Source organism: Chiloscyllium punctatum, chromosome 45 (genome assembly GCF_047496795.1).
Source record: "Chiloscyllium punctatum isolate Juve2018m chromosome 45, sChiPun1.3, whole genome shotgun sequence".
Taxonomy (NCBI): Eukaryota; Metazoa; Chordata; class Chondrichthyes; order Orectolobiformes; family Hemiscylliidae; genus Chiloscyllium; species Chiloscyllium punctatum.
The window spans coordinates 49,724,502-49,744,425 of NC_092783.1; the positions used below are offsets into that span (position 1 = coordinate 49,724,502).

The window sequence follows — 19,924 nt, forward strand, 5'->3', positions numbered from 1 at the left end:
GCCCCAGTCTCCCAGACTGTGACTGATGTGAAGCCCATGAACCAATGGAAATGGGTCCTTTAACCTTCTCTGAATAATTAGGACAAACCTGTGACGCTCCTCCTCCCCCTCCCTACCAAAGAAACTTACTTGTTCATGTGAGAAAATAAGCAGCCATCTGATAAATTCCATGCTTGACTAGGCGTTGGAACAGGAGGAGTGGGTGAGCGTTCCATCTGCGGAATAAATGTGAGCATCCTGGTTCCCAGAGAAATAAATATTTTGAGGAAAATCTTACAATATTATTGACAGTCATGAGTGATTGAAAATGCCTTTAAAATCCTAACATCCACTTATCAATAACTGATTTTATACAGATGCGTTTTAATGGCACCGGATCTTTTATATGTATTGTTTGGTGCTGTAATAGTATTACATTAGATTACTTTACAGTGTGGACACAGGCCCTTTGGCCCAACAAGTCCACACCTACCCGCTGAAGCACAAACCACCCATACCCCTACATTTACCCCTTACCTAACACTACGGACAATTTAGCATGGCCAATTCACCTGACCTGCACATCTTTGGACTGTGGGAGGAAACTGGAGCACCCGGAGGAAACCCACGCAGACACTGGGAGAACGTGCAAACTACACACAGTCAGTTGCCTGAGGCGGGAATTGAAGCCGGGTCTCTGGTGCTGTGAGGCAGCAGTGCTAACCACTGTGCCACCGTGCCGCCCAACTTAGCAGTGGGTCCCAACTCTGTAACAAAACCTAGCGAAAGTGAGAACTGCAGATACTGGAGATCAAAATGTAGCCCTTCATCAAGCCCAAAATATCGATTCTCCTGCTTTCAGATGCTGCCTGACCTGCTGTGCTTTTCCAGCACCATACTCTCGACTCTGTAACAAAACCTAAAGTACTGTGGATGCTGGAAATCGGAAGCAAAAACTGAAATTGCTAGAAAAATGCAGCATGTCTGGCAGCATCTGTGGAGAGTAAGCAGAGTTAATGTTTCTGGTCTGGTGACCCTTCATCATTCAGCCCGTCAAGTCTGCACCAACTCGAAAGAAAATCCCAGCCTATTCCTCCAACACTGCATTTCCCATGGCTAACCCACCTAGTGTGCACATCCCTCGACACTGCAGGGCAGTTTAACCATCGCCAATCCATCTAATCTACACATCTGTGGAGTTAAACCAGAGCACCTGGCAGAAACCCACACAGACACGGGAGAATGTGCAAACTCCACACAGTCGCCTGAGGTTGGAATCGAACTCTGGTCCCTGGTGCAGTGAGGCAGCAGTGCTAACCACTGAGCCACCATGTCATCCTTCTACATGGATGCGTATGAGAACAAAGATTTGCCATTGATCATGAGCACAAACTCGTGTTTTTATTTGTTAGATTTTCCACTCCTGTGCTTGTAGTTCAAAGCAAAACATGTAATGTAACTACAACTTATGAATCGGCGTGGGGATGATGACCTTTCTGGCATCAAAGCTTTTTTTCTTCTCTCTTTCTACCCACCACACGCTGCCTCGAATATTTGAAATACAATCAAAAATATCACTTCTGTATTAAGCATCTGCTTCCTCTAAGGAGGAGCTAAAGGTTTTGTAAAGTTGTATGGTTGCACAGAAAAATGTATCTAATTACAGTGGATGTTATTTATCTACATACACTTGATAGAAGCACTTCAGGATACGGATTGGTCATTGCCTGTACCATTTGAACATAAAGCATATTGCAGAATTAACCTTTTTATCAAAACAAAAGTTCATGTGTATTAAACACGGTCTGATGTTAAATTGACCTGCCAAAAAGCATGAAGATTATAGGAAGTATAGTGGATTTCCTGTGGTCTTTCCCACTGAAAGTTAGGCCAAAGTGAATCTCTAACCTGAGAGTAGTAATGATGTGCATGAATACCTCTGGGATCTGGATCTGCTGTTGACTCTGGAGGTGTGATCTTGGCCCACAATGTTGATGTCCAAATAAAATGTGCATGCCAGTGAGAGGATTCTGGTCATCTGATTGTACAAAGGACACACAGGATTTAGAGATTTCAAGAAAGATTTATAAAAATATTTCCAAGGATGAAGGATCTCCGTTGTGTGGGTAGCTTGGAGAAGCTGGAGTTGTTGTCTCTGGAGAAAAATTTCTAAAAGGAGATTTAATGGAGATATTGAAAATCACAAGACTTCAAGATAGGGTAGATGGAGAGCAACTGTACCCATTGGAAAAAGGCTTGAGAACAAGGAGATTGAAGATCAAAATTGTTTTTAAAAAATCCAATAGTGCCCTGAATCGTTTTTTTTTACATGGCACATTGTTAGGATTTGGAATGCACTGTGCGAATGTAATCGAGGCAGATTGAGTTATGATTTTCATTGGGGAGTTGGATAAATTATGAGAAGAGAGAACTTTGAGGCTTGAGGAAAGGGCAGGGGAGTGGGACTAACTGAGTTGCTCTTGCAACGAGCCAGCAGGGACCTGATGAGATGAAGGGGTCCCTCCTGTGCTGTAACCAATCCATGACGCTCTACTTTTCATAAGCAAGTTTATTTTTCTCTTCAAACGTGCAACTTGCGTTTTATAATACGAGGAGAAAGTGAGGACTGCAGACGCTGGAGAATCAGTTTATAACATTAAACCAACAAGGAAGCGCAAGATTTTAATTTAGTATGAGAAGCTGAGGCAGTGCTGAATGTTGCTGTGAACCTGTGTTGGAGAAACAGTGAATTTGATGGGATGTGGCGTATGCAAGTTGAATATCAAAGTAGCAACTATTTTTACATGTGCTGTTTCTAGGTGTATACTTCAGAAACCCTTTCCCAAGATTGACCAGTGAACCCAATGATGTCCCAGAGAGCATTTTCTGGATTTCTTCAGTATTTTTTCCAGATAGGTGTTACAGGTAGTCCCAATCATTGAAACCTTGTATTTGAAGTGTAGACATGTTTTCCTTGTATTGTGTGATGAAATATTCTTCTACAAATTAAATTGCTATAACCCCCACTCAGTCCATTTTTTTACATCTTGAAGTGATCTTCACTTAGGTCAGTGTTAATAAAACAACTTGAGCCAGCTGTCAGGGACAGATGCAAGAGAGTGCCATCTTGTTTTTTATTTTCTCTTGTCTAGGTCCTCTTGCTGACAGCTGGCTGGTGCGTGGTTTTGTGTGTGTGTGTGTGTATCTTTGTTTGTCTCGCTTTGTTCTAAATGTCTCCCAGACGATGTGATGTACTGTGTCGTGCGAACGAAACTTATGATGTTTATTTCCGTAAAAGGCCAGACTCCAGAGTGGTGCTGCAGCGACGCCTGTACAGCTGGCCCTGCATTTGCAGCGGATCGAAACATTTCCTGTGATTATAGCATTGATATTGGCATCATTAACCCCTGTTCTAGTGCTGCCAGGCTGAGACAGGAGGGATTAAATGTTGATGCCCACTGCCACCTACAGGCGCTACATAGCAACAAATGGTCTCAGCAGTTTAATTTATTCCAATCTTAAGAACTGATTTGGTTTTACTAAGCAGTATAGCTGTGTCCTCTGTTTTCGGTTTTTCTGTATATGAGAAGACCTCTTCACCCTCCGTACTGGAGTCTTGATGACCAGAACTGGTAATTGAGAGTACATGGCAAGTAAGGCTTCCTTATGAAGTTACAAAATTACTCTAATGTAAAAGGAAAATGGCCTTTTAAAAGTTAACTGGTAACCATTGCAGGGATATACAGTGTCAACAATTTGAGCTGCTTCAACCACCCTTGGTACCATGGTCAGGGACTTCTGGGTTACTAATTATACTTCAGCTCCTACACCATCTTCAATATCTTCTGGGGGTAAAAAAGCCACCTGGCACCTGTTATGTTACAATTAAATTATCTCTTAGTCATTATCACATTGCTGTTTGTAAGATTTTGCTGTGTGCAAAATTGACTGCAGTATTTTCAACGTTTTGAAACATTTCCAAAGTACTTAACTGCTTATTAATTAATTTGAGATATCCTGAAGTCATGAAAGGCACTACATGAATATGTCTGTCTTTTAGGTAGAATCTCTGATTTATCTCGCTTTTAATTTTAAAGGGCATTGCGGGAACAGATGTGGCCAAGGAGGCCTCTGATATCATCCTGACAGACGATAACTTTACCAGTATTGTTAAGGCAGTGATGTGGGGCCGCAATGTGTACGACAGCATCTCCAAGTTTCTGCAGTTCCAGTTGACAGTAAATGTGGTTGCAGTCATTGTCGCATTTACTGGTGCTTGTATTACCCAGGTATGCTTGTACAAAGCCACACCTTGTTGAATGAAATTAACTTCACTTTCCATCTTACTATTTAGTTTTGCTGTATTTTCTTTTGTATTAAATGTCATTAATTCTAATGTATTCTGTGTTTTCCTCTATTCCTGTTTTTTTTTCATAATTAGCATGTTCCCATTTAAGCATTGTTGGGTTTCATTTGATAAGAAACTGAAAATCTCTATTTATTGACTAGCTACAATGTCAGTGTGACAGTCTGATTGTTTGAAGTAATGTTGGAGAATTTCAAGAATGATAAAAATTTTTGCAGAAGTGTCAGTAATTACAGTAATGTGACAATAACAAGTTAGCAAATTACAATCAGTGGACCCCTCTATACCTTATTTACAACCAGATCCTGGTGATTATTAGAGGCAGTATTTAAAAAATAAAAGTATTACTATATACTGTAAACTGGGCAATATGTAAGGGAGACAGGAAAATACAATTGCTGTAAAATGCAATGCACTGTAATTGCTTTGTTCAAAACAGAAGGGAGACAAAACTACAGGTTAGTCAGCTGTACATCTGAAGTACCCTGTATGAAGCTATTATTAAATATGTCATTACAGTTAGATTCAAAGTAAAAGAGGAGATGAAATGGTTTTGTGAAATGTAAATCCTGTTAAACCAATTTATTGAAGAAATACAATGTGCTTTAAATAAAGGGTATCCAGTGGATGTATTGTAGTTAGATTTCCTGAAGGCATTTATTAAGGTGCCACCTTATTGGAAAGGGTAATGTAGGGGCTTGAATCGAAGAATGCTTGCTGATAACAGGAAACAAATAACAATTGAGTCTGTTTCTGGTTGATAAAAATATAACAAGCTTTTTCTCCCCACCGAGATCAGTGCTGTAGATTTTACTTTTCATAATTTATATAAATTACTTGGATCAAGATATCAAAGATGTGGTTCTTAAATTTGCTGCTGATTATAAAGTTGGGTAGGAAATAGAGTTGTGAAGAAGGCATAAAGAAAGGATAGAGATTAGTTGTGACTGAGCAAAAGATCTCATGGAATATAATTTGGGAACATATTTTAAATTGTCCATATTGGTGGGAGGAATAAAAAAAATTATTTAAAAGGATGAGAAATTGTAGAGCTCAGAGACAGTGATGTTGGACTCCTAATGCATGAATCATAAACTAGGTATAGTAAGTAATTGAGAAAATTCACAATGTTATCATTTATTGCTAGAGGAATTGAGTACAACATAGTCAGATATTGCTTCAATTGCAGAGGGCATTGGTGGTACATCTGCAGTACCATGTACTGTATCGGTCTCCTTATTTACAGGCGGTTGTAAATGCTTTGGAAACAGCTCGGACTAACAAGGGAGTGAAAGGTTATCGGGGTAGGTGAGAATGTAGAGTAACCTGACCAACCCTGATCTAACTGTATGGTGAAGCAAGTGACACATCCTGTCCAAGTCGATATGTTTATTTCTTCCTTTGTTGTGACATGTAGTTAGGAAGAATTTCTTGATGTAAGCCTCCATTTTAGTTAAGGGCTAAACTAGATGAACTCTACAGGGGACCATAATCGCTGAAATACAGTTAGTTTTGGAGTAAGATTAGAAATGTGCTTATAGCCAAGGAAAGACAGGCAAGAAATGATAAGGTCACTTTGAGAACTAAAGTAACCTGAGTACATTAACTATGACCCATGGTGTAATTCCTTTTGCATTTGTGATACAGGAGCAAATTTTTTTTTTAAACAAAACAAAGCAGTGGATTTATTTATTTCATATTATTCTCAACCAGGACTCTCCACTTAAAGCTGTTCAGATGCTCTGGGTAAATCTGATCATGGACACATTTGCTTCTTTGGCTCTGGCAACTGAACCACCAACAGAATCTCTTCTGCTTCGCAAGCCTTACGGCAGGAACAAGCCACTAATCTCTCGGACAATGATGAAGAACATCCTGGGTCATGGAGTTTATCAGCTCACTATTATCTTCACCCTTCTCTTTGCAGGTCTGTGAATCCATTAGTACATTTGCTTTCTTTGTTTAATCTCCTTGACTAAACTTGAGTAAATCAATTAACTTTGTTCTGAGGATATATCCTGGGGAGGGATGTGATTTCTTTTTTCACTCTGTCACAACACTGTAGAGTGATAAAGCACTAATATAAGCAGCTTCTCATCCAACTTTGCTCAAACTTGTTCAGCAATCTAGAAGCAAAAAATCCATGACTGGTTTTTAATTGTAATTTCAAATCTTCAATCATGGTTGAGTGAAATTCAAACATTGCAATGCAGTATTAAATAACTGTAATTGTTTCACTTAAAGTCATTTGATTATTTCCTATTGCAATGACGTTGCAACCATCGAATTTCCCACTATCAACATCTGGGGTTTGAAATTAACCAGAACCTTAACTGTACCCATTAGTTTAAAAACAATGTGGCTATACAGGCAGTTCATAAGCTAGAGATTTTGTAGACTGCAACTTACCATCTGACTCCACACATTCTCTTGGAATGAATCCAGCTTCAATGATATTCAGGAAGCTTGATCCATCCAGGACAAAGTAATCCACTTGATTGGCACCCAATCCATCACTATTATTCCTAACCCCATTCTCACAAAGATGATGCATTATCTCAATCTGTCAAACTTTTTCTGATTGTATCTTCCAAATTCATAACACACACCATTGTGTAGGTCGGGTGATGCGTAGGGACATCACCACCAGTAACTTCCCCTCCAAACCACATTCCATCCTGACTTGGAACTATATCGCTATTCCTTTACTGTCGTGGGTCTAAATCCTGGAACACTTTCTTAAACCACATGGACAGCAGTGGTTCACAATGATGGCTCATCACTGCCACTGCAAGGGCAATTAGTGATGGGCAATAAATGCAGGCCTCGCCAGTGATGCCCGCATCCCATGAAAGAATAAACTTTAAACTGTAAATGTGTTGTTCCCAGTGTGTAGAGCCATGCAAACTTGATACTAGAGTATCCTCCTCTAAGCACTGTCCAAAGAGGCATGTGAATGTTAATTGGTATTTATAGTATTCCATAACTAAGGAGCTAGGAGCAGGCATAGGCAGTTCAGCCCCTCCAGTCTGTTCCAGCAATGGATATGATTGTGGCTTAACTCATCTTAGCCCAAAGTCTATTTTCCTGCCTGATCTCTCTAACCCTTTAACCCATTACTCATTAAAAATTGTCTATCTTCTCTTTACATTTACTCAATGACCTGCTATCCACTGCACTCTGGGTTAGTGAATTCCACATTTTTTTGAGAGAAATAATTTCTCCTCATCCCTGTTTTAAATCTGTCACCCCTAATCCTAAAACTGACTCTTCTTTGCCCCACACGTGGAAACATGCTCTTTACATCTACTTGGTCAATCCCATTTCGCATCTTGTATATCACAATTAGGTCTCCCCTCATTCTTCTAAACCCAGTCATTGCTTAAATCAAATAAACCAAAGTCTTTCCATCCTTAAAAGCAAATCAAAATAGCATCGCTGTGTGAGACAATTCGAATGTGCCTTTTTTTTTAAATGCCAAAGTTAGCAATTCATATAAATCAAATTGACCAAGATATGTAAAGATTCCTTGTTCATAGCCCACTTGGGGCTACTGGGTTTATTTTGGGTATAGAGCCACAGGGAAGATATCTTACCCTCACGAATATTCTTAGCATGACTTCCCAGAATTTTACTAAGTCGTCTTAAAGGATTAATAAGAAAGATTGCATAAACTCGAAACTTTCTCTTGATCACCCCTGATTTTCTAAACTCCAGTGTTTCTAATAGAGCTAGACCATTTCAAAATGAAGTGATGAAGCATTTTTTCGTACAGGGTGATGGAACACTGTCTGAAGCAATTGCTCATGCTGGGTCACATGCATTTAATTGTTTTTAATCAGCTTGTTCAGACTAGGAAGCAGTGGCACAGTGGTGTTGTCACTGGACAAATAATCCAGAAGCCCAGGCAATATTCTGCGGACTTGAATTCAAATCCCACCACAACAGACATTGGAATGTAAATTCTATAATTAAAGCCTAATGAAGGTTATGATTGTTGTAAAAACCTATCGGGTCCTTTTTAGATATTGAACACATTAAGGGGTATGAGGTGAAAATGGCATTATGGCATTCAAAGGATAATCCATGATCATGTTGATTGTACCTCAAAGGGTAAATGGCCTTAGCCTGCTCCTAGTTTTTATCCTTAAGAAAGGAAAGCTGCCATTTTCACTTCATCTGGCCAATAGAGATGAGGAGAAATTATTTCTCTCAAAAGGATCATGAAAATGTGGTTGACTTTTAACTGCCCTCTGAAATGCCTAGCAAATCATTCAGTTATCATCAACCCACAAAAAGTCTCAAAAAAAAACAGGTTGAACCACCTGACATTGTCATTTCCAGAGACTTCGTCAACAGCAAATACAGCCTTGTAAACCCTACAAAGTTCTCCTTGCCAACATGTAGAGGCCAGTGACAAAATTAGGATTCATGTCCCATAGACTCATCAAACAACAGTCATAACTCAGGGAATCAAACATTACAGACAATGTCCCAGATATTACCATCACCAATACTGGGTATGTCCTATCCCACCAGTAGGACAGATGCTTTCACTTGCTTGAACGAGTGCGCATAAGAAACTTGATATCATCCAGGATAAAGCAGCCTGCTTTGATTGGCATTGTGACCACAAATATTCAATCCCTCCACCTCCAGCGCTCTGTAGGAGATGTGTGTACTATCTACAAGATACAACACTTCAGAAATTCTCCAAGGCTCAGATGGACAACATCTTCCAAACCCTGCCATCTAGAAGGACAAAGGTACATGGGATTGCAAACATCTACAGGCTCCCTTCTAAGCCCCACCATCCAGACATGAAAGTAGTTGCCATTGCTTTGGTGAAATTGAGTCAAAATCCTGGAACTTGCTCCCTAATCGCATTGAGAGTCTGTTTACACCAAATAGACTGCAGTGATCCAATGAAGGTAGCTGTCTGCCCAGCTAGCTTTACCCACTTCCCATGAATACATCTTTAAAAAAACATGTTGTGATACACACTGGGGAAACTTTGGATTTGATATTTTGGCCCAGAGGTAGGGAGCCTACCATTGTGTCACAGGAGATTCAGGCTAAGGTTGTTAGTATTTGTTGATTGAAGTTGTCAAGGGTTATCACAGTTGAAGTGCAGCTCCCCACGATCTAATTGAATAGCAGAACAAATCTGCAGAGCTGAATGGACTGTACCTGTTTAAATATGGTTAGAGAGGAAGTCATTTGAGCCATGAGATTACAGGTTTTGGAAGATAATGCCATCAACTATCTGGACCTCTACAATTAAGAACAACGGGCAAAGGGTCTATAGATCTGCAAGATTTGGAGAAAAAGTTTTCAGATGGTTGTAGGACCGGTAAAGATTAGGCACGGGACTTTGGCATTGGAAAATCAGCGTAGATCAGTGAGCATAGGAGTGATGGATGAGCTTAAATTTATGAAGGCATGAGGTTGGAAGCTGGCCAGCAGTACATTGGAATCATTGAGGAATGAGCTGACAGATGGATGAGAGCCTTGGCAGCAAAGAGCCAATGTAACTGTTTCTTTATGATTTGAGATCTTATGAGGTCAGAATTCAACCTGGTAGCAGCTAGATTTCAAGGTTGTTGACTATCTAGTTTAATTGGTTGTTGAGGAGTGGAATCAATAGCGAGGGTATATAGTTTGTGCAGCGAGCCAAAGGCAATAACACTGGTCTTGAAATTGAAGCTCAGCATGCTGTTAGAATGTACAAAGCACCCTGTTCAATTTGCTCAGGGTCTAGGTCTAAAAAGTAATGGGAGGATATTCAGATGTTGCTGGTTGGTGGATGACATAGCTGGCAACTCCTGATATGATCAGTAAATGCTTTTAAAAACACGATTGTACATTTTTCCAATTTTGGTTTTATTGAAGATTTAACTCCGACTGTTTATATCCTATTTTCCAAGCCATGAGTCACTTTGTACTTGCTCAGAAACTTTCCCAGGCTTGAGTAACTGAGCTCCACTGAAATTAATCTCCTGTCCCAATGCCATGTTTAGAAAGTGCCCTTGTTTCCTGCAGCATCGGTACTGCAATGTTGCAGTACCGTGTGGCTGCATCGTCATGCTTCAAGTGTACTGTTACCACCATGTGATTACCAAAAAGGTTTTATATATCAATAGAAGACAAAGCCAAATTAGTTGGTTAACTGCTTCCTTTTTTTCTTTCAAAACAAAGGACACACAGTGAGCTGTTTTAAAAATTCCTGGGACAGAGTAAATGCAGAAATGACTGGCTCATCTGTCTAATTTTCAATGGTTAATCTGAGATTGGCTCTGACCTTTCTTGAGATCGGAGTCCAATTGGCAGCACATAATTGCAATAAGAATTGTACAGTCAACATGGGAGGAGAAAACTGTCTGTACCGGTTTGAGCAAAAATGCAAAGTGCTGGGGATCATTATGTTGACAGAGTCTTAAGCTTAATTGCTGCAGCTTAAAAAGCTTAGAAAGCAGTTGTAATGGCAGGGTCTGAGGATGACTCACTGCACATTGATCGTGAGGAACTTTACTGTTTTTAATATTACAGCAGGTGGAAATCCCTCTGCATCAGCCACAATTAGGAAGATGAATATTACATAAAGGCTGTTACTGGACGTGCAAGCTTTGTATGTGCCTGATGCTTAATTGAGAATTACACTAGATGGAGAATGAGGGAGGGTAATACTTGGTCCATAATTGTGACTTCCCAAAAGCAGAATGTAATGTTAACATGAGAGTCACACCCATCATCAAAAAAGTTGCATGATAAACCTGATGAGTTGTTTAATACATTTCCGTAAAGTGAGGGTAGAAATGTTACCAAGTTTTTTTTAATAAATCAACTGTAATTGAGTTAATCCTGTCTATTGATTTAGAAATGGTTTGAAATAGGTTTATGAGGTGCAAGTTTTGATTAGCCAATGTCATGTTGTTCCTTGATGAATTATTTCTAACCATTGAAAACTGTTTTGATTAATTGTGAAATATTCACTTCAAATTTGTTTTGCCTGGGCAAAGTTCTGATTAAGCAACATATCTGGATGGTTCAAACTGAAGATAAACCACCAAGGAATTGCAGCAATTACATTGCAAGCTCTTAACCTGCAAGTGTTCTTTCTAGGTGAGAAGTTTTTTGACATTGACAGTGGGAGGAATGCTCCACTTCATGCTCCTGCTTCAGAACATTACACCATTGTGTTCAACACTTTCGTCATGATGCAGCTTTTCAATGAAATCAATGCTCGCAAGATTCACGGGGAGCGGAACGTGTTTGAAGCAATTTTCCGGAACCCCATCTTTTGCAGTATTATTGTGGGCACTTTTCTAATTCAGGTAGGGAATCTTTCTAGTTGCACATGTGTATTTTTAACTGGGGTTAAATAATTTAAGTTTGGTCTGTTCTGCAGGCAGTGAGCTGACACTCAAACAAGTGGAGTAATAAAACAAACAGCCAACCTCTTTCCACTCTTAATTTTTGAAAGTCATAATCAAAGTGCACAGTGTATCACGATGACAGGATGGTACAAATTCATATTCATCTTAATATAACATTTTGGTTGTTTTCCCTCCTATGGTGCTAGAGTTCCATCTAATAGCTATTATGAGCAAATGGTTCTATGTAAGGACATATGCGGATGGTATCATTCTCACTCTCGTCCATATAGACCGAAATTAACTTGCAAAATAATTGCTAGGTTGGTTTCATAATGTAAAAGTGTGTTTTCTCAAACTGTAAGAGACCCTTCTGAAGTGATAAAAATGTTGTTTTCAAGAGTGAGCTGTTGTACCCACTGCAGTGTGCCAGAGCATAATAGTTACACCATTCCATCAGTGCTTATGGTTTCCATTAGGAAACACATTCCGTACCCATGGCAACAGGCAGATATGCATGTAACACTAAACTTCTGTTCCATGAAGCTTTGTTACTTTTGAATAATAGGGTAGCATGGTGGCTCAATGGTTAGCACTGCTGCCTCACAGCTGCAGGAACCTGGGTTCAGCTCCAGCCTCTGGCGACTGTCTGTGTGCAGTTTGCACATTTTCCCCACGTCTGCATGGGTTTCCTCCCACAGTCCAAAGATATGCAGGCTTGGTGGATTAGCCATGCTAAATTGCCCATAGTGTGCAGTGATGTGTAAATTCAGTGGATTAGCTATGGGAAATGCAGGGATAAAGTGGGATGATCTTTCGAGAGTTGGGGTGTGTGTGTTGGGCCAAATGGCCTGTTTCCACGATATAGAGATTCTATTACAAAAGAATAAGAAGAAACTGTGAGAATTTTTAAGATTATAATCTTGCATTTTGAATGTGTGAAGTTTTATCTTGTGGAGTAGCAAACCTTAAGATCTTTTTAATTTATACTAACTGAAGCTGCTCCTGCACCTTAATGGGCAGATATAAGAACCACTTTTTTCTTTGCATTAAATCAAATTCTTGTGAACAATACTGAAACATTCAGGGTAGCATCTGGGCATTAAATAACAAGTTTGTAATTTAGTTGTTATTGTATGTATAGGTATTCTTCAAACTGGTTTATACTCGCCTAAATAGAAGGTGGACTTCTAGAAAGAGTTTTATTGTACCTTGGCCTTGAAGGGTAATTTTGTGAGGGACCTATTCTAAAAAAATGGATTTATAGTGGGAGCCTCACCTGAAGGGAGTTCATACCGGGAATTTGGCCACCTCTGCTCCATGATTCTCATTATTCACTTTAATGTGCATTTTACTTGTACAAAATGTATGCAAATACATTTTAGTGGTAATATGTCACTTAATGAGTTCAGTATGGAATATTTTCACAGCTTAGAATAATAATGCAGTTAGCTTAATTACAAAAGCAATGGGCTTTCAATGTGCTTGGTAATTTTCCAAGTTATGTTATCATTATGATGTTCATATATATCCAGTATCACATTGCATCAATGTGAAAATGACGGCAGCATATCTGGGAAAAAAAACCAAAGACATTGCATGGCTGTATATCCCAAATTTAAGGAGAGAAAGATGGGAATTTGAGGATAACTAAGCACAACTTTTTGTTTTTGCGCTCTGGTGTTCTCTCATCAAAACATCAAAACCTCATTATTAGTCAGCAAATCTCTATTCAAATAATTACTTGATTATTTATTGTGGTTTTGGAGCGATGGTGAAGAACTTGCTATTGGACTGAAATATCAGACAAATGTTTTAACTGAATTTGCTGTAAATGTACAAAGTTATTACATATTGAGAACGAATGCTGGAGATCGGTCAGACAGTATCAATGGAGAGAGAACAAGCTAATGTTTCAAGTCTAGAAATTCTTTGACACAGTTGAAAAGTCATTTGGATTCAAAACGTTAGCTTGTTGTCTCACCATGGATGCTGTCTGACCACAGTGATCTCCAGCATTTGTTCTTCTCAGGAGCAAATTACTGCAGATGCTGGAATCTGTACTAAGTTGTTGACATAGTTGTGGGAGTAGTGTAGAAGCCCCATTAACAGTAACACTTGGCAAGGATAGAATCAAAATAAAGAAATCATGGTCACTTGTCAGAAAGATAACATGAGGATCATGCTGGGGGAATTTTGCATCAACATATACGCAGGAGGGGAAAAAAATCAGATGGATAAAGGTTGCCTGAGGTGATAGTTCATAGAGTATTTTCACGAGAACTTCTTAGAACAGCAGACTGGAGTCAACCTGAGAGCAGGCTTTGCAAGACTTTGTATTGTGCAACAAACTAGGATTCATAACCTCAGTGTTATGACCGGACACCAAACGAGGTATCACAAGTTATTATAGTTCCATTTGTGTGGCTCATGAGTAAGAAGAGACTATCTAGCTCTTTTTATTCACCCAAACCTTGGTTGGCTGCAACAAGGTTAATTCACAAAGGATCTCCCCCTTCCCCCCCCCCCCCCCCCCCCTTCTAGATACCTTTCTGTCAAACCAAAATCAATTGTTTAGATGGAGTCAGTTTAACCAGGTGGTGTTATCTAATGGAAGTGACTTTTAGTGTATAAATGTGAGAATAAATAATAAAACAGCTCATGCACAGATTAGAAATGAGAAGTTTGTCCAAGGAGAAGATTAAAGATGCCCAGGTCAGTCTCTGGGTCATTAATGAAAAACTGATTGAGGGACGTTGATAGTTGAACTGTTGATTTTTTTTTAAATTCTTGGTTTTGCAGATTGATTAAAATTATTTTCTCCAAGTTCATTTGGATTGTGACTGGCCAGCAGTACTCCGAGGCACACGCTGGCTGGTTTAGTGGTTAGCACTGCTGTCTCTCAGCACCAGGGACCCTGGTTTGATTCCACCCTCCGGTGACTGTGCAAACGCCAAAGACAATCGCCCTGTGTCTGCATGGATTTCCTCCCACAATCCAACGATATGCAGGTTATGTGGATTGGCCATGGGGATTGCAGGAATAGGGCTGGGGAGAGTGGGTCTGGAAGAGATGCTTTTCAGAGGTCAGTGTGGACAAGTTAGGCTGAATGGTCTGCTTCTAGACTGTAGGGATTCTATGGAAGAGAGAGAGTCATTTACCTGTAACACTGGGGTGACTGGTGGGTGGTTCTTCATCTGTGACCCATCACAGCAAACCAACACTTCAACCTGGGCTTTTATACACCGGTCCCTCAGTGCACTGACACGCATGAGCACTTCAGCTCACTGGTGTACTTTCAAAGGTGGATCTGTCCTTCTGTATTTTTGAAAGTGGAAAATCTGAAACATGGTGCTTGCCCAGAATGCTCTCTTTTCTCCCAACTGACTCTCAGTCTGAAATACCTGCCAGAAGGTTAAGAGTTTGGTTTGCAGTATATTTCTTCCTATTCAGTATGTTCCTTTTGAAAACTTCATACTTTTATTTTTAATCGGGTGTGACATTCCAGGGTGTGTCTCTTTGTCTCCTCCCTCTAAGAACAACCACTGAATTTAAATCTCCAGTCATCTTTTGACTGTGTCTTTTTTTATTAAATGTTCTGACTAAAATTCAATATTCTTGATAATTGCTTCAGAGTTGGCCTGTTGTCATAACAGTGAAGGCACCCCTAGGTAGCAATCATCCTATGTTTGAATTTTACATTACATTTGAGAGAGAGAAAAGTGGGTCCAAGTCTTCTACATTACACTTAAAGAAGGGCAATTATCAGGATAGGAAAACAACGTGAACTTGTAAAATAAGTCTAGCGAAAAATTGAGATGGAGTGACAAACATCTAAGGAGATATTTTAGGATACAAGAAATTGATACATTCGAACAGGAAAGGAAAACTCCAAGGAGAGGGCCCAACACCTATGGTTTTCAGGAATAATGTCCATTTTGAAATTCAATTTTGTACATTTGTATGCAGTGAATTGTGACTTAAATTAAGTTTTGGTCTGAAATTTATCACATCAAGCTTTATAGAGTCAGAGTCAGATGTCACGGAGACAGACCCAACTCATAGAAGCCGATCAGGTTTCCGAAACTGAACTAGTCCCATTTGCCTGAAATGCTGATATCCGTCTCGACCTTTCCTATCCATTTACCTGTCCAAATACCTTTTAAACTGTTGTAATTGTACTCACCTCTGCCACTTCCTTTTATATCAAGCTTTTCATCTATGGTTTCTGGAACAGAATTCTACAGAATGCATTAAAGTGAAATGGATTGTAAATTGGGTTTAGATGTGAAAGTAGCTCATCACTACCTCCTTGAAGGGCATAAAGAAACTGCAATAAAGATTGCCTGATCAGAGATGCCCACATTCAATGAAAAAGTTTGTAAACTGAACTTTCAACTTGCTGTTTACAAATTCCTAAGAAATCACTTGGGAGTAGAAACATTAGAGTACTGCATAGCAGCGGAATGTGTACACCTATGTTTTGTAGACTAGTATTGTCTGAAAATGATTACTTTTTTTAGAACATGAGACTCTGGTCTAATGTACAGTACTTTTTTTTTTAAATTGCAGATTATTATTGTGGAGTTTGGAGGGAAGCCATTCAGCTGCTCGGGGCTAACCCTTGACCAGTGGCTATGGTGTATCTTCATTGGGGTTGGAGAGCTTCTCTGGGGACAGGTGAGTGCCTGGATTAATCCAGTCACTGGGGCACACATGTTCAGCTTCAAAATGTGGCCACCATAATCAAGGTCAAATCCAATCATAGTCCCAGAAGTGTATTTCCCTGCTTTGATTGCTTAGTCTGTTTCTTGATTTTTTTTCTTGTCCAAGAGACCGTGCACTGTGTCCATTGAATTTGAGTTGTTGGATGACCAGAGACTGTTCCATCCTAATAAAATCAACATCCGCTTACATTGATACAATACCTTTTAATATAGTAAACCATCCCTAGGCTCCTAACAGAAGTATAGTGAAAAATATAATCTCATCATTTGGTACCTCTCAATGTTCTTATGGTTTGGAATGTTCACAATTACCCTCCATTCTGCTCTTAATTTATTCAAGACTGGAACCATGCACAATATACTAATTTAAAATATGTCAAAATATTACCTTCAGGTAATCTCCTCCATTCCGACAAGCCGCCTAAAGTTCCTGAAGGAAGCTGGCCATGGTACAACAAAAGACAACATCCCTGAAGGAGAGTTAATGGAGGACAATGATGAAATTGACCATGCTGAGATGGAACTTCGTCGGGGACAAATCCTCTGGTTCCGAGGTCTGAATAGAATCCAGACTCAGGTATGCTGACAAACTCTCAGCCCACCACAGCAATGGATCACTGTCTGGAAGCTGTTCAAAACTAACTAGGCCACACGGCCACACACCCCCGCACCCCCCCACCCAAAAAAAGCTGCCAATTCCCTCTATCTCTGCCAGTGTTTTTCAATGGACTACTTTTTGTTTTAAATAAAAAGTCTTTTTGTAAACAGACCCTCCTCTAGGTAATGTCCACCCAAAGTTATGCCATGTGCTTAGAAGCAATCTATATACAAATTCTTGTTTACCCAGACCCAAAATAACCTCTGCCTCAGGAATTCTGCTCTTCTATCTCTCTCCCCTCTCTTCAAGTGGCTGTTACAAGTTTTATTGTGTTGCCTTTTTTCTTTTTACTGTTCTATTCTTGTTGTGGGGTGCTTGATCTTGTCCAGTATAACTGGGACATCACTTCCTTTTTATTTTTTATTGTTGCTTTACTTTCCTAGTCTTTCCACCCACATTCTCTCTTCCTCTCGCCTGTTCCTTTTGTTTGGTCTGTGTTCCCTTTGAATCGTAGTCTCACTTCCTTTCCTCATCCTGTCGCCTCTGACCTTTCCCTACCAATTAGTTGCCTCTTCTATCTGCCCCCTTCCCCAATTTAATTGTGTTTTCTCTCTCTCTCTCTCAACCCCTGTCTGCTTTCACCCCTGCAACCCCCTCTCTCTTTCTAACTTTTCAATGTGGAGCAAAGCTGTCTTATTCTCTGATTCTTTGCAGATGGGCGTTGTCAACACATTCCAGGGTGGACCTTCCTTGCAGGGAGCACTGAGGCGGCAGCCCTCCATAGTCAGCCAACACCACGATGTAAAAAATCTTTCTACCCCAACACATGTAGTGCTTTCTACTGGCAATACTACTCCTACTACTTCTGCTACTACTACTGTGGGGCGTGAGTGCCGGTTTCTTAAAACAAACTGCATGAAATTAATATCATCTCCGTCCATGCACTTAACTTCTTTTTTCCCTTTTTAGTTTCCTGAATGTTCTCTCATTTCAGCCTTTTTTTTGTTTTAACTTTTATTTCAAAGGTTGCTGCATCTAAACGTTTTTCTTTTTCTCACAGGAATGGAGTTTTTCAGATAAACACACAAAAGATGTCAGTTAAAAAAGAAATATGTGTATATATAGTAGGGGTGCAACGACTATTGTCTAATTCAAAAATCCACCGAATATTGAATGTTTTTCTTTCTGATTTTCTAGATAGACTGAATTTACTCTGACTTTAACCAGTGATTTCACGTAAAACAAGGCCAATACATTAACATACTTTTCTTTTTTCAGAAAAATCTATCATATAAGCTTTGAAGAGTACTTAGGCTCTGCCTAAAGGTTGAAACGTTTTGACATCAATTCCCAATTCAGGGAAGATCCTGAAACTTTGCAAGTTAATGATGCAACAAATTCCCCTTCTTGCAGATGTAGTTGTAAGGCTCCAGCGCTATTTATTAATTTGGGGTAGTGATTTTATATCTACAAAGGGGTAATGATGCAGTCATAACTATCACTTTCACCTGAGTAGTAAGACTGCTCTGTGTATTTTGACGCAATGGAGGGATTATATAGAGATCTTTTCATAATCTGCCTCTGCTTGCAAGTTAATGTAATTTTGGTCCTCTGGTCTGAGAATGTTAACAAAGTAATCACCAAAAGTAAATGATATGGCTCCTCAAACATACTCCTTTATTCAGTAAGATCATACCCGATAAGCCACTACTGCCCACCTTTCGTGCCCTTTCCCCTCTCCTTTGATCCCCTTTTCCCTTGCATCCACCTATAATTTCCCCCATTTGTTGCACAAGTTTACAACATTTTGCATATATTAAGGGTTAAAATGAGTATCAAGTTTGTTTTCATTGAAACTTCAATAAAAGCTAGATACTTTAATGTTCTCCCAGTTTTTGAGGCAGCTCCACACGACTAAATGCATTAATTGACATTTCCTTGTGCAAGTGTCTTGGTGTAGCAAGTCATAAATTTGATTTCATTTTGCTATCTGCTTAGCATTTCATTTGAAATCCATGAATTGGAGAGTTTCTATTTGGTTTTGGGAAAGGGGCAGTGATGCCAGCACAGGGCTTTTTATTAAATGCAGGGATGTCACAATGCAACTTGTAACAGCTAGGAACAGAATCCATTTATATGCATGCTTTTTTTCTTGTAGCTTGCAGCTATGTCTGGTTCTGTGTAGCACTAATCCAGTTTTTACGTAAGAAGGACCAAGCAAATCATTGTTGGATCGGAACTATGCTGCTATGCCACCATACGATACTGAAATTGTCAAATTAATTTAACCTTTCTTCCAGGGCACAAAGTCCGTCTTCTGTCCTTTTTCTTTTTTTTTTGCTGTAATTACATTTTTAGAATTCCAATTTAGTTGAACATAATGTGCAATATGTTGACTTATCTTGTATTATGACATCCCTGTCTTGGCTCAGTGGTGAAAGCCTATGAGTGCACAATGAGACTATGATTTCACTGCTCAACTGCAAATACTCTTTGCACCTCTGATAGCCGAGTTTTATGATCTATTAATCTAGCTTGAATTCACGGTGTAAATGTTCGAGTGTAAGCCCAAAACGTTTTGAGGTTTTTCAAGTGTCTGAGGTCTATAAGTACTCTATGCAAATGTTGTAAATTGTCTTGCCTACTAGAACTAGGAAGCACGGGTTTACCTCTTTTTAGGTATGTTAGTAAGACTATAGGATATCCAATGTAAAGGTTAAGAGTTACTGGTAGTACTCTATGCCTGTAAGAAGCTATAAGTTGCAAATCAAATTCAGCAGTAGTTATGGGGATCAATTATTAAATAGTCACTTTTATATTGTTTTGTGAAATGGTCTACACAACTAGCTGAACTGCTAGACCTCCAGTGTAGGCAGTAAAT

At 39.4% G+C, this 19,924-nt stretch overlaps 1 protein-coding gene across 10 annotated transcripts in view; it reads left to right on the plus strand.

The window, feature by feature from the left end:
- The window catches only part of LOC140467388 (plasma membrane calcium-transporting ATPase 1-like), a 252,286-nt gene that overhangs the window by 217,084 nt on the left and 15,278 nt on the right, over positions 1–19,924 (plus strand). For 6 of the 10 annotated variants that reach the window (XR_011955441.1, XM_072563711.1, XM_072563710.1 and 3 more), the window contains 6 exons: positions 4,077–4,268; positions 6,059–6,272; positions 11,468–11,679; positions 16,291–16,398; positions 16,840–17,022; positions 17,758–17,844. Coding sequence is in view for 9 of the 10 variants with exons in the window: in XM_072563711.1 (XP_072419812.1) it covers positions 4,077–4,268; positions 6,059–6,272; positions 11,468–11,679; positions 16,291–16,398; positions 16,840–17,022; positions 17,758–17,844 (996 nt within the window). In the remaining variant the exon portion in view is untranslated. Of the gene's footprint in view, positions 1–4,076; positions 4,269–6,058; positions 6,273–11,467; positions 11,680–16,290; positions 16,399–16,839; positions 17,023–17,757; positions 17,930–19,924 lie in introns of all 10 variants that reach the window. The other 4 variants (XM_072563715.1, XM_072563716.1, XM_072563713.1 and 1 more) reach the window with 2 other exon arrangements.